The following is a 13176-nucleotide window of genomic DNA, read 5'->3' on the forward strand; positions in this document are numbered from 1 at the left end:
TAGCACACACCAAGTCCCACACTGAGAGCTTTGTAGACTGGCCACTCGCCCTCAGCTTACATTCCGATTTAACATGAGAGAAGGGATCCCTTAAAATAATAATTTATACTATATGTGTTTCTTTTTCACTAAAAATAATTGCATATAAAGACAACAGAGAGTGAAGAATACACCTCTTCCAATATCAAGCACATAAAATACACAAGAATGGTTAGACTTGATACTTTGACAAGATACTTAACCAAATGTGAGCGAGAGAAAAGTGTGCTGGTATCATTAAGCTCTTCATATTGAACTGTAAATAAAAAACTATGAAGTTTTTAATGTTGTACTTCCCAGCACAGAACACTAGAGCCCTTCTTGCCTTGCCAGATGAGATGATCTCCTATGCCTGTCGTAAATTCAGCAAAGCATACGGAATTTTGCCCTTTGCTGCCATCTCCCAAGGATCAGACCACAGCGACACAGGGCAGACTAAAGCCATGCCAAAACCAACCTTCCATTCTTATCCTCCATTTGAAGGTGGTACTGAATGGAGTCAGTTAATGCTTTTGCAGTTCCTTCTCCCCACTTCAGCTTGAGAGTTTGAGAACTGTACGCAGCACATTCCAGGCGAGGTGGATCCGGGGGGAGAGGCTTTGTTTTCAGCTTTACGGTATGGCTGAAAGGACCCGCTCCGAGACTGTTTAGGGCTTGAATTCGTACTCTAGTATTTGAAAAAAGAGAGTAAATTAACTTGAAATTAGATTCAAAAAATAACTAGTCATTTCCAGTATTCACATTCAAAAGAGAACAATGGTACCAAATAGACGGTACTTCCTACAACGAAGACTTTTATCACTATCACGCTTTGATAGACTGGTCATGAATATGCAGGAGTGTCACTTTCCTTGCCACATTTTAAGGATCTAGATTGTTTAAAAATAAAAAGATGTTAGCATATTTGCATCATTCACATTAGTGAAAAGATGCAACAGCTCTATCAGCTACTTCAAGAGTCGTCCATCTTCCTGACCCCGCACGCCTTGTACCAAAACTTTTGATAGCCACATTGGAGAGATGACACAAGGTAAAAAACCCCCAGAAGAGGTGAATCCATATCTTTGGCTATTATATCAGGTGAGTTCAAGGATGACTACAGGAAAGTTTTACGGGCTTTCTGGAACAGATCTGATTCATGTGAAAATAAAGCGATGGTGCCCAGCCACCTTTTCACAGTTTTCATTGGTAGCACATCTCTGGGTACCTGCAATCACAAGCCATCTTGGGTCTGCTTCGAAAGGGAGAGGGGGAAACTAGAAGTCAAAGCACACATGGCTGAGGGGTCTGTAGAACTCAAAATTCAGGGCTTTTTTTTTTTTTTTAATATACTCCATGGAAAACAATGCTGGCATCACGTTTACAAGTCAAAATTAAAAGAAAAAGCCAAGAAATTTGTTTCTAAAGATAAAAAAGCAGAAAACAGAAATCTGAGTCTCTTTACATATCTCACAGGTAGCCATAGAGAGAAAATTATGACTAATCTCATTTTGCAGACTAACATTTGCTTGTCTAGAATAGTATCTAGGTAACTAGAAAAAAGTAATCACAACAATTAAATTCTGAGACAATCAACCACACAGTTTCAAAATACTGAAACACAAATGTGTGTGCAGGCTTATGAATAAATATTGCTCCTTCACTACAGCAATATTTAACACTATGCTAATTTATTACAGCACCAAACTAAGGTTAATATATGCAATTTTTTATCTGTACGAAGAGCTGACAGTGTTCTTTAAAAGCATTTTTGAGGGTAGAAGTACAGAAGCATCTCTGCAATAGAAGTTTCTCTTTTTTCAGTTTGTTGACACAGAGAACAATGGCTCTTCAAATGGCCAGCATTATTGTTAAATACTTACAAGGCACTTAGAAACACTGTAGTCTTACATACAGCATTCAAAGAAGCTAAAAACACATCTTTAAGGATTCAGAAAACTGCACAGCCAGATGATATCCTAACTATACTGAGATCAGTGTGGGCTTGAATTCTGACTTAAATAGGACTGACATTCTCCTGCAAGTTTTAACACTAAGGACATGGTTTTTAACCAGAATGTGCAGTGCCTTCAGGCAGAATTATTGATTTTTACATTTATATTTTTCAGCAACTCCTAGGCCAAATATAAGGAATGATTTTAGCCACTAAAATTCTGCAAAAGAGATCTTGAATTCACTGACAGATTTTCAAACCGATATTCTTCATGCTGACCGTCACCCAAATACTTGCTATTCCTGCAGAGAATCACAGAATCACAGAATAGTAGGGGTTGGAAGGGACCTCAGTGGGTCATCTAGTCCAACCCCCCTGCCCAAGCAGGGTCACCTACAGCAGGCTGCACAGGACCTTGTCCAGGCGGGTCTTGAATATCTCCAGAGAAGGAGACTCCACAGCCTCCCTGGGCAGCCTGTTCCAGTGCTCCATCACCCTCAGAGGGAAGAAGTTCTTCCTCATGTTCAGATGGAACTTCCTGTGCTTTAATTTGTGCCCATTGCCCCTTGTCCTGTCACTGGGCACCACTGAAAAGAGCTTGGCCCCATCCTCCTGACACCCACCCTTCAGATATTTATAAGCATTTCTAAGGTCCCCTCGCAGCCTTCTCTTCTTCAGGCTGAACAAGCCCAGCTCCCTCAGCCTCTCCTCGTAGGGGAGATGTTCCAGTCCCCTCATCATCCTTGTAGCCCTCCGCTGGACTCTCTCCAGTAGCTCTTCATCTTTCTTGAACTGGGGAGCCCAGAACTGGACACAGTACTCCAGATGAGGCCTCACTAGGGCAGTGTAGAGGGGAAGGAGAACCTCCCTCGTCCTGCTGGCCACACTCTTCTTGATGCACCCCAGGATCCCATTGGCTTTCTTGGCAGCCAGGGCACACTGCTGGCTCATGGTTAACCTGTCGTCCACCAGGACACCCAGGTCCCTCTCCATAGACCTGCTCTTCAGCAGGTCCACCCCAAGCCTGTACTGATGCATGGGGTTGTTCCTCCCCAGGTGCAGGACCATGCATTTGCCTTTGTTGAACCTCATCAGGTTCCTCTCTGCCCAACTTTCTAGCCTATCCAGGTCACGCTGAATGGCAGCACAGCTTTCCGGTGTGTCTACCACACCTCCCAGTTTGGTGTCATCAGCAAACTTGCTGAGGGTACATTCTAACTCTTCATCAAGGTCGTTGATGAAGAAGTTAAATAAGACTGGGCCCAGTAAGGGCATTGCAAGTTGTGAGCTGTCATCAGATCAGACAATCCAGTCAATGAAGACTGGACATAGTTCTTCCTTGGATGGATTTTATCTTGTCCAACAGATTAGAGGCCATCTATCCATGAAGCAATCAGTCCAGAAACCAGTTATGAATCTGAATCCATAATGTGATTTCAGTTAAACTGACACATTAACCAGACAGATAGAACAATACCACAAAACATCAATTTTTCTTGAAAGAAAATACAAACAGCACAGCTCATCTATTTATGACGATCATCACTACAAAGCTTCCTTTTGCTCCATGGCTATGGATCAATGCTTCTCTGAGAGCAATGCAGAGAATAAAAAAATACAAGGAAACAACCAAATAAAGAACCTGCTCTTGTGGAAGAAACAGCAGGCTGTCAAGCAGCTATGCATGACATACCTGTAGGTTGTATCTGGCTGTAAGCCATCTATAAAACAGGTCAGAACCTTCCCAACAGTTATTGGCTGCTTATCTCCAAAGTCTATGCTGTAGCCAAGGATTTCAGATCCATGGTCACAAGGTTTTTCCCAGCTTATAGCAAGGCATGTTGAAGGAGAATAGTGTGGACTTTCAACTTCATCTTCACTTAGTCCCCGAAGACAAGTCACAACTGCAGGTACAGATGCTGGAGTCATACATGCCACGACTTCACTGAAAGGGCCTGCACCCGCAACATTCACTGCCTGCAAATGCAAAGTAGACTCTGTTTTTACAGCAGTGTCAATTCCCGTTTCCAGATTTCACTGACAGTTTTACGTCTTTACCTGAACTCTGCAATAGTATATAGTAGCAGGCAAAAGCCCTTTCATTTCACAGTTAAGTCCAGGCCCACAATAGGAGGTCTGCATGCAGCCTTCCACACTGCCCCACTCCAGTCGATACTCCGTGATGTCAGCTCCGTTACTCACTGGAACCTTTGAAGTGCATATAAATAGTTAGAAGTTAAATTCACCGACTGAAGAAAAAAAAGCCCAAAACAAACTCACCACATCTATACTGTTTTTTTCACAGGACTGTTACCCTCCCATTTCTTTCCTGATTTTTAATTTAGTACAATACAAATAAATCAGAATGCATTACTGGCCTTGGGTCACCCGTGCTTTGAGAACACTATCTACTGTTGCAGAGACTACTCTATAAAAAGTAATTGTGATTTCATTTGCTTAAAATACAGAGATTATTTAGCTCACAGCATTTGGCTTAGGGGCCTGAACAGTTGGTGGCAAGAGATGGTCTTCTTGAGAGGGTGATTTAAAGCACTAGAGTTTTCCCTGACTGGGTCTACAGTGCAGGGATGACAATATGCAGCAGCACACTGGTGCTAGTGTCTTCATCTTACAGATTAAAGGACTCCTCCTTCGGAGCACATCACAGCGCTTGCGCAGGGAAACAAGGCTGCGAGCATACTGGCAAGCAGAAAGTCGTGCACTCTCGTCTTTTCCCAAGACAGATTTGTGAAGCAACTGGGAGAGACATCTAAGCAAGACCTGGACTGAAATGCCTGCTTGAGTAGCCTGGTATTCCTCACTACCTGCCCTAGGAATCCAAACTTAGCCTCCCAATTTTGGGAGATGAATGGTTTTAATACTCTTTAGAAATAATAATTTGAAGTACAGTTAAAATCACGTGTACCAGTGCCAGACTAAGATATGAGGCTACGGAAAGATAGCAGCAGTCAATGAAATAATACAGAAAAAGCCAACCAAAAAGTTACCACCTCCCACCTTCCCCCCCAGTTTCTCTTTACCCTTCTTGTGAAAGAGAAGTATTAGCTACTTGCAGCATTAGGCTATGTGAAGGTAAGTGACTGAGTACAAACAGCATTTCAAAGGATAACATTTGATGCTCCTTAACTGTGACGGACAAGGACTCCCTTTCCCTTCTCTCATTCACAATGAGACAACGTGTCTGGGGAGAGAACTAATGCAGCTGTGGATGGCAGTGCAAATGTCAGTGAAGATGGAGTTATTTATCAATGTTACTACTGTTGCTGCTGTAGATCTAATGGAGGTCACCGTAACAGAAGTAGGGGAATTCAAGCGAACAAGTGCAGGGATAACAAAAAATTGGGGGGGAAGCATTTGGTATGCTGAAGGGTATGGCTACCAGAGGAATTTCAACAAGCAGGATCTGATACAAACTTCAGGAAGTTCAGATAAGACAAAGGCAAACGCAAAGTCCTGGACCTAGGATAGAACCGTACGGGCTGAGGAGCAACTTTACCGAAAAAGAACCTGTGTATCCTGGTGAGAAATTTGAATGTGAGTCAGCAATGCGCGTCTGATGAAGGCAAACTACATACTGGCTGTATTAGCAAAAGAGCAACAAGAAGGCTAAAAGCAGTAATGAATCCCCTCTACTCAGCACTTGTGAGGCTGCAACTCCTGTACTGTGTCCTGTCTTGGGCTCCCCAATACAAGACAGATGTTGATGTCATGGAATAAGTCCAGTGAAGAGCCGCGAAGGGGGAGTGCAACACACAACAAAAAGGTAAGGCCTATTTGATACCAAGATGATAAAGCTCAGCAGAGATCTTACTGCTGCCTTAAATTACCTACTGGGAGGGTACAAAGAAGATGATGTCAAATTCTTCTTGGAGGTGGCACAGTGGCAAGCCGAGAGGCAAGAGTCACAACTTGCACTAAAGGATATTTTGACCAGACATGAAGGAAAAATTTCTACAGCATGAGAGAATCTGCCCAGAGACAGCTTTACCAGGCTGCAGAATCTTCATCCTTGGAGATAAGTAAAACCTGACTGGACAAGGCCCTGAGAAACCTGACCTAAATTCAAACTTAGCTCTGCTTTGAACAGAAGGTTGAACTAAATGACATCTAGAGGTCCACTCATATCTTAATTACATTGTGATTCTATAAAGCAGACATCTACCATTGCTCAAATTAATCCTACCTGAACATTGTAAAAGATTTCTTCAAAACACTTTGCCTTGTAGACAATTAGGGAGAGCTCCTCTGACATACCCAGTAGGAAGCATTAACTCTACCTTTCAGGTAAAATAGTTTCATCTTTCTTCTCTGTACTATCTATAACTTAGATACTTCGCTCCATCTCAAGTCACTGAAAAGCTGTGTTTAAACAGTATTCCCAGACAGAATCTTCCTTCTGACAAACTTAATTTTTATCTATTGCGTGTTTTTAATCAGATATCTAAATATTATGGGTTTATAGGAAGCCTGTGAGGCTTTTGCTACATTATTACTGATATAATTATATAAAATTAAATCACCTTACAGAAACAACAAATGCACAATAATCTATTGTATTATGGGGATATATTTGCTCTGAGGAAAGATAATTACATTACGGAAAAATTTTTAGAAGAGCCTGCATCACCCAAAAAATGCAGTGCACAGTTGTGACAAAACTCTTAAACAAAAGCAAAGTAAGATCTCAAGAACCTGCAGGCTGCTGTCATATAACGGTATGATGAATGACTTCAAGGTTTTACCTACCACGTACTGGATAACCAGGTAAGTATGTCCAAAAGTGTGATTAAAATATAGTCTTAAGCTTTTAAAGTTGAACTTCAAAATGCAGAAGACAATCATGTTAAGATCTGTGTAATACGGCGTTCTTACCTCCCATGACACCTGAGCACATGCAGCAGACCTGCATGCCACTTGAGGGGGCTTGCACTGATCTGGTGGTCCAGGTGCTGTAGTTACTTCACATTTTTCCGAGTAAGGTCCAAACTATTAAAAAGGGAGGTGATATAACTGAATTGCAAAAATGAAATTACTGCTTTTTAAATAACAGTTTACCACAGCAGGGAGATGTAATAGCAGCCTGAAATTTTGTAAGACTTGCTTATAAAATAAATCCTTGTGGACTGTGGATTCAGGATTTATTTCAGTATCTCACTATTCTCCAGAATAGCTGCAAGACTCTTCCACAGCAAATGCAATCAGAATAAATTTGACACCTCAAACTCCTGGCCAATACAGGAAAGTGCTATCCAAACCATTATTTTGAAGTTACATAATGACTGCTCTGTAACACAACATAACTTGTAACTGCCTATTTATATCTATCTAAAAGAAATAAAGGATTCAAAACATGCTTGAGCTGCAGACCTCTCCACACACAGTGTCAACTGGTCCTGATGGTTTTTATGACGAGAACGTTATTCAACAAATGCAAGCAGCCCTGCCTGTCTGTCTTCAAATCAGGACTTTGGCTACATAATTAAATAAAGCTTGTTCTACAGCAACAATTGATTTAAACACATTTAATAGAGAAAATATTCTTGTATATGATACAACATGTACTCAGAAGTTAAACTAAGTATCAAAAAGGAGAGTCAGGAAATGCTAATTATTATGTCCTAGAACACCAACAACTGTAAAAATAAAGGTCAATCAATTTACAAAGCCATATACAGAAAATAATTTACTACCTTACTTCACACAAGAATACTAAAGTTGCAACAATGCTTTGATAAAATACCCAGCATTTCCTAACCACTGCCCAATGCTATTATTCAGATATAAGACATAATCAGCTATTTTCCTTTCATCTAAAACTCCCTTTATAATAAACTGATGTTTAACTGCCTGTTCCCACACAACAATAAGCTATGTGAATCAAATGACTTTGCATTAGGAAACCCTCATTTTAAAATTACTGTTAAATGCTTCTTTGAAAAGAGAAAATTCTTAATAGTGATTGCAGTCTCTGGAACTAATTGCATTTTGGCCTCCATCCTTACCCCAGCCTTGTTGGCCGCTCGCAGTCTGAAGTTGTACATCCTCCCTGGAAGAAGGCTGCCTACTGTGCATTCAACATCAGAGCCTTGGTAAACTTCTCTGCGTTCATCGGTTTCTGTCTGAAACATTTCCAGACCATAACAGGTAACGGGTGAACCACCGTCTACCTGAGGTGGTCCTAAAAATAAGAAAGAAAAAAAAACTTGTTTAAACACGTAACACATTTGGATCCCTTATACTCACTAACAGTGCTAAAAGAATTACCCCAGCGCAGCTGAATTTCTCTTGCTCTTGGTCTACCCTGTAGCCTTGGAGGCTGGCATGGACCAGGAACCACTGCTGGTGTCTGCACCAGTAAAGAATCAGATGCCTACAAAAGAAAGATAGATTAATGAAGTCATCTAGGCCAAAACAAGCACTATCAATTATGCCACAAGTAAAGGCAAATACTTGAGTCAGAAACAGGATCTTCCATTTCTTTAACTACATCTTCAAATACCTGAAGAGGCTTAAGTGATCTGGTACGTATTTCTCACAATAAATCTAAAACATGCTACAGTAATCACACAATATGCATAATTAACTTTAGCTTTTGAGTTTTAGTACACATGCAAACAGTAGAATTAAAAACAGCGGTTAATTATCAATGCAAACGTAGTATAGATGCTTGAGATTTTGACTTGTTCAATGTAAAGTCATCCTCTCTTCCATCAAACTGCAGTTTAATGATTCTAGAAGCTTACTCTAAGGGTTGTATATCTTCTGTGCAAGAACCTCTCAACGGGCAAAAGTGGGCAAAAACATCAATCTGAAGAGATTAAAAAAATTGAGATTTCAACTTTTTCATTGCTTCGTAATACACTTAATGTGCAACAAACTTCCACCTCTGATGCGAAGCATGTGCAAAAATACATAGCATAACAACACACAGCAGACGGCATGGACTATTCTGGATGCAGACAGAAATGAGTCAGAGACAATGCAGGGCTGGTAGCTTCAGTGTGATACAGAACAAATTCGAAGCTGGTAAGCCTTTTAGTTTACAAGAGAGATGCATCTTAAGAGTCTCATTTCACAACTGCTTTCTACATATGATCCAGAAAGAGTGGATTACAAGCTCTGCTGCTTTTCAGTTCCTTTGAAATGTATTGTTGCACTGAACAACAGATGCTACTTAAAAACCAGAATGTTTCTCAGGAGGCATCTGTCCATGACAAGCTACAGCAAAGTTTCATTACATCTTTCTTTACTACTCTTCAGAAAGTATCAGGACTTTCTGAAAGTTATCTTCTCTTTGGTACTCAAATAATGTTTATTCTAAACGACTGGGGTTGGGCTGTGGGGAAGGAGGTTGCCAGAGCAAAAGTCTCCAAAGACGCACGTGTACTTGTGGTTACGTGACTGGGAAGTATTCTGCCTTCCTCCCCCGTACCCTGTACAACAGCAAGCTGAGCTACAGCAACAGCGAAAGCACTGCGGCCGAACCAGCACTGAAGAAGTCAAGATTTATTCGTAAGACAAGGTGGCTGTGCGCAAGGGAATCTTCACAGGAGACTTCTATATGGAGGAAGAACACATGAATTTCATAAAGTAACGGGGGGCTGGGGAAGAAATGGCAAAAGCCAAGAATGCAAAGCTTTAAGATTTTCAGGACATGATCTTGACAGCGAAGCCCTGCTGGAAGGCCACTGGGCTGGCCTTGTTACACTTGCTGCTGGGAAGCAGGGAGAAGATGACGGTGTGACATTTTGGCACCGGAGGCTGAACCACACCACAGAAGTGACAGTGCAAGTGTGTGTGTATGCAGTATGTATGTATGCGGGAGCACAGCACAGCACACCAAACTGCTTGGGCATACTGCAAAGTAGGGCAATGTAAGCATTTTTACTGTGGCTGAGACAGCGTGGGAAGAAGGGACTACAGAGTACAACCCTGTAACGCCTCAGGAAACACTCTGTCCTCCCCTGCCTGCCGGGCTGCCTGCCTGCTCAGACAGGGTACTCCACTGACAGCATGGAAAACACTGCATTTACACTGCTGTCTTGGGTTAGGCCTTAAGAAATGACATTCAATCAACAGGAAAAGACACAGTACCTGTTTCCGTAAATAAGAAAAATCACTTCAAACAAAATACAATATGAAAAAAGAACATTCACATTTATTTCTTTAAGAAATGAGCAGAAACTTGAAACACTGTGCATCAACACTGGAACCTTTTTGACGTACTAATTATGGCTATTTTGTCAGGCATTTCTGTGCAATATTTGTTTATTAACTACTGGACCAGATTTTCTTAAAGAGAGTGAAATTTTATTTAATAAAAATATTAGCTCATATTACCGTGCTTTGTCCTCCTTCCCCAATGCAATATACACGTAAGCGATAGGAACAGCCAGGATTTAGTCGGTCGCACAAATGTTCCCTAGCAGCTCCACTGTATATTGTGTCCCATTTGTTTCCTGAAAGGTTAAGAATAAGCATGCAATGAACCAAGGTGTAATTTGCCACACTTCAGTACCAGCCACAGCAGCTATCCTAGCATCACTAAGTGTGTGCCTGATGTTTTACTGGAAAAAGATCCAATCATTTCAAAAAAACAGTTTCCTAGGTAAACTTGTGTAAATCTGCTGAAGTGAAATATCTTCCTTATTTGGTATTCACATTAACTAGGAGAGAATTTACTTTTAATGAAGCAGTTATTACTGGGCCAGCACGCACATTCAAACATCATAACCAAATAAACAGGAATGATACAAAAGCAATGTTTTCCATGGAAAAGAAACTTTTAATTACAACATTCATTTTGCAGACTGTAACTAGTGTACAGTTGATAAAGCTTGTTCCTGTATTCCCAAATGGCCCAGCACCATCTGAAACAGTGGTTTCATTCTTTGCTGTTCAGCCAGATTCTTAAATCAGAAACTCTTTAGAATTCTCTCTCTCTTTTTAAGAGATTAAGCAGGGAACCTGTGGACTTTTAATTACATCCAAACAACTCAATACATCACAGAGAACTGGGAATACAACATAATGCACAGCTCACTACATCTGCCTGAAAGGCTCAGGTAAATCATTCCAAAAGTGACTTAATGTGGACACGCAATGGAGTAATGACAGCGGTAGACTAAGCATCAAAAGAACCACCACTGAGACCCCCGACAGGGCTGCCGCTACAATCTGGGGACAGTGTGCTGCCTTAATCTGACACAGCACTGGAGAAGTACAAACTTTCATTCTCAATGTGACCCTGCTTCTGAATTTAATAAGGTTACTTAAGAGGTCTAGATTTTTAAATAATTTAAGCTGGATAGCTTTATGTCCAGTTTAGAAATACTGTTAATATCCCTTCTGTACGCAAGGAGAGAAAAGCAAATAGCCGAAACGGTTACCCCAACTGCATCACTGTTCTCCTTTAATAGTGATAAACGGATCACTAGTTTTTCTTTCATCTGTCACACATCCAACAAAGCTACGTGGTCCTGTCTTCTTGCTCTAAAATTTCTGAAATACGCAATTTCATTTCCAAAACAGAATACATCTAATTAGTAATTTAAACACGGAGCATCTCTTTCGACACAGAGTTTTGTGGTATCTTCTTTCTAAGCCAGAGAAAAAGAGCCTCTTGTACACAAGCATCAACATCCCTATTTTTTAATGGCAGTCCCTTGCCATAACTTACGCTATCACAATACACACCTCACTCTTCCCACAGGCACGCACAGGCAGAAAAAAGAAGGTGGCTGAATGCCAACATATGCTCCAAATACTTACCATTTAAGCCTTCAGACATTTCCACAACATATGTATTTATTGCTCCTCCTCCATTGTCTTTTGGTGGATCTATAAAAACCAGCAATATTCCAACTAAGCGAGGTAAATTAAATGCTTTTGTAGCTTTTGGGAGAATTTACAAAAGGCAGAATCAACTGCTGACTGGAGATGGGTGCTTACTTCGACAGATAGCATCCTAACTAGCCATAGCATCCTAGTTCAGGACAGCCACACATCACTCAAATTCTCCACTACGTGAAGCTGCCAGCTCACAACCCGACTTGTGTAGTCTACAGATGAAGAGTGACAAGTGAATCAGGCACCTGCGAGATGCCACATTTCAGCTAGTCTAAAGTACTGTGGAAGGCTGCCTGGTTACGGTTTCAGGGACATAGATCCTAACGGTCCTGTAATTTGGACTGCAGAGAGGAAAAGCTTATCATAGTGATTTGCAAATAAGAATATTTCAAAATCATTTAAGGACAGCATTTCAAAAACTTAAATATTTTGGGAGAGAACAGAAGTCAGGAGTTCTACACGGAAAACTTAACCTCTCAAATTTTTAATACATCACTAGAAATTACATGCACTAGCCTCCCTGGTACAATGTTCACGTATAAGATACGCACCTACAGACCTATCTTTGACATTTCATCCTCCTACTCTCTCAGAGCTGACAGAAAACAGCAGAATTCAAATGATGTGGAAACCCAACATTCTGGACAACTATGAAAACAGCATGATACTTCACTACAGAAGGGTACTGCTGCCATAACATTAAGTTGTATATGTGCTGGATGAAATGGTGTTGGCTCTTAGACTAGGGTTACACATCATATCACACCTGCTAAATCAAATGAGACTTATTATATGGCACACAGCACTTCTTTTGGTTGGAAGATAACAAATTACTCCAAACAAAAAATAAAATTATCACATTAAATATCACTCGTGGAAAAAAAAGCATTACTGTTCAAAATAATGACTATTAAAGGTTTTATATATAAATTGATATCTTAGATAGTTTTTGATTTACAAATTAGGTCTAACAACTTCATACGTTAGTTATAACTCGTAAAAGATCAAATATCAGGTCCTGACGTAGCAAAGCACTCTGGAAAGATGCAAGACTGGACTTGCTGAGTACTACTTAGACTCTACAAGTAGCTTTCTTCTTATTAATTCAAAAGAATTAAACACACTATTAAACAGAAACAGGTAAGAAGTTTAATTACCTGTGGCAATAAATAAAACTTTTAACTGCTTTGTTTCCTGCTGAAGTACTGCATCACACAGTCCTGTTTCACCCTCTACTGTTTCACAGCATAAGGGTAAAAAAATCTGAGCCTAAGGAAAAGTTTCTCAAGATCTTTAGTGAATAAAAACATTTATCTATCAAAATAAAACACTTT

The 13176-nt window shown here is 40.5% G+C and overlaps 1 protein-coding gene across 7 annotated transcripts in view; it reads right to left on the reverse strand.

Annotated features, from left to right (window-relative positions):
- Positions 1-13176, reverse strand: part of FNDC3A (fibronectin type III domain containing 3A) — a 124035-nt gene that overhangs the window by 8061 nt on the left and 102798 nt on the right. For all 7 annotated transcript variants that reach the window (XM_075421743.1, XM_075421733.1, XM_075421723.1 and 4 more), the window contains 8 exons: positions 11765-11833; positions 10334-10452; positions 8258-8363; positions 7996-8171; positions 6866-6979; positions 4031-4180; positions 3666-3949; positions 497-706 (listed from right to left, as the gene is read on the reverse strand). In XM_075421743.1, coding sequence (XP_075277858.1) covers positions 497-706; positions 3666-3949; positions 4031-4180; positions 6866-6979; positions 7996-8171; positions 8258-8363; positions 10334-10452; positions 11765-11833 — 1228 coding nt within the window. The remainder of the gene's footprint in view (positions 1-496; positions 707-3665; positions 3950-4030; positions 4181-6865; positions 6980-7995; positions 8172-8257; positions 8364-10333; positions 10453-11764; positions 11834-13176) is intronic.

This window comes from Opisthocomus hoazin, chromosome 1, assembly GCF_030867145.1.
Source record: "Opisthocomus hoazin isolate bOpiHoa1 chromosome 1, bOpiHoa1.hap1, whole genome shotgun sequence".
In the NCBI taxonomy this organism is placed as follows: domain Eukaryota; kingdom Metazoa; phylum Chordata; class Aves; order Opisthocomiformes; family Opisthocomidae; genus Opisthocomus; species Opisthocomus hoazin.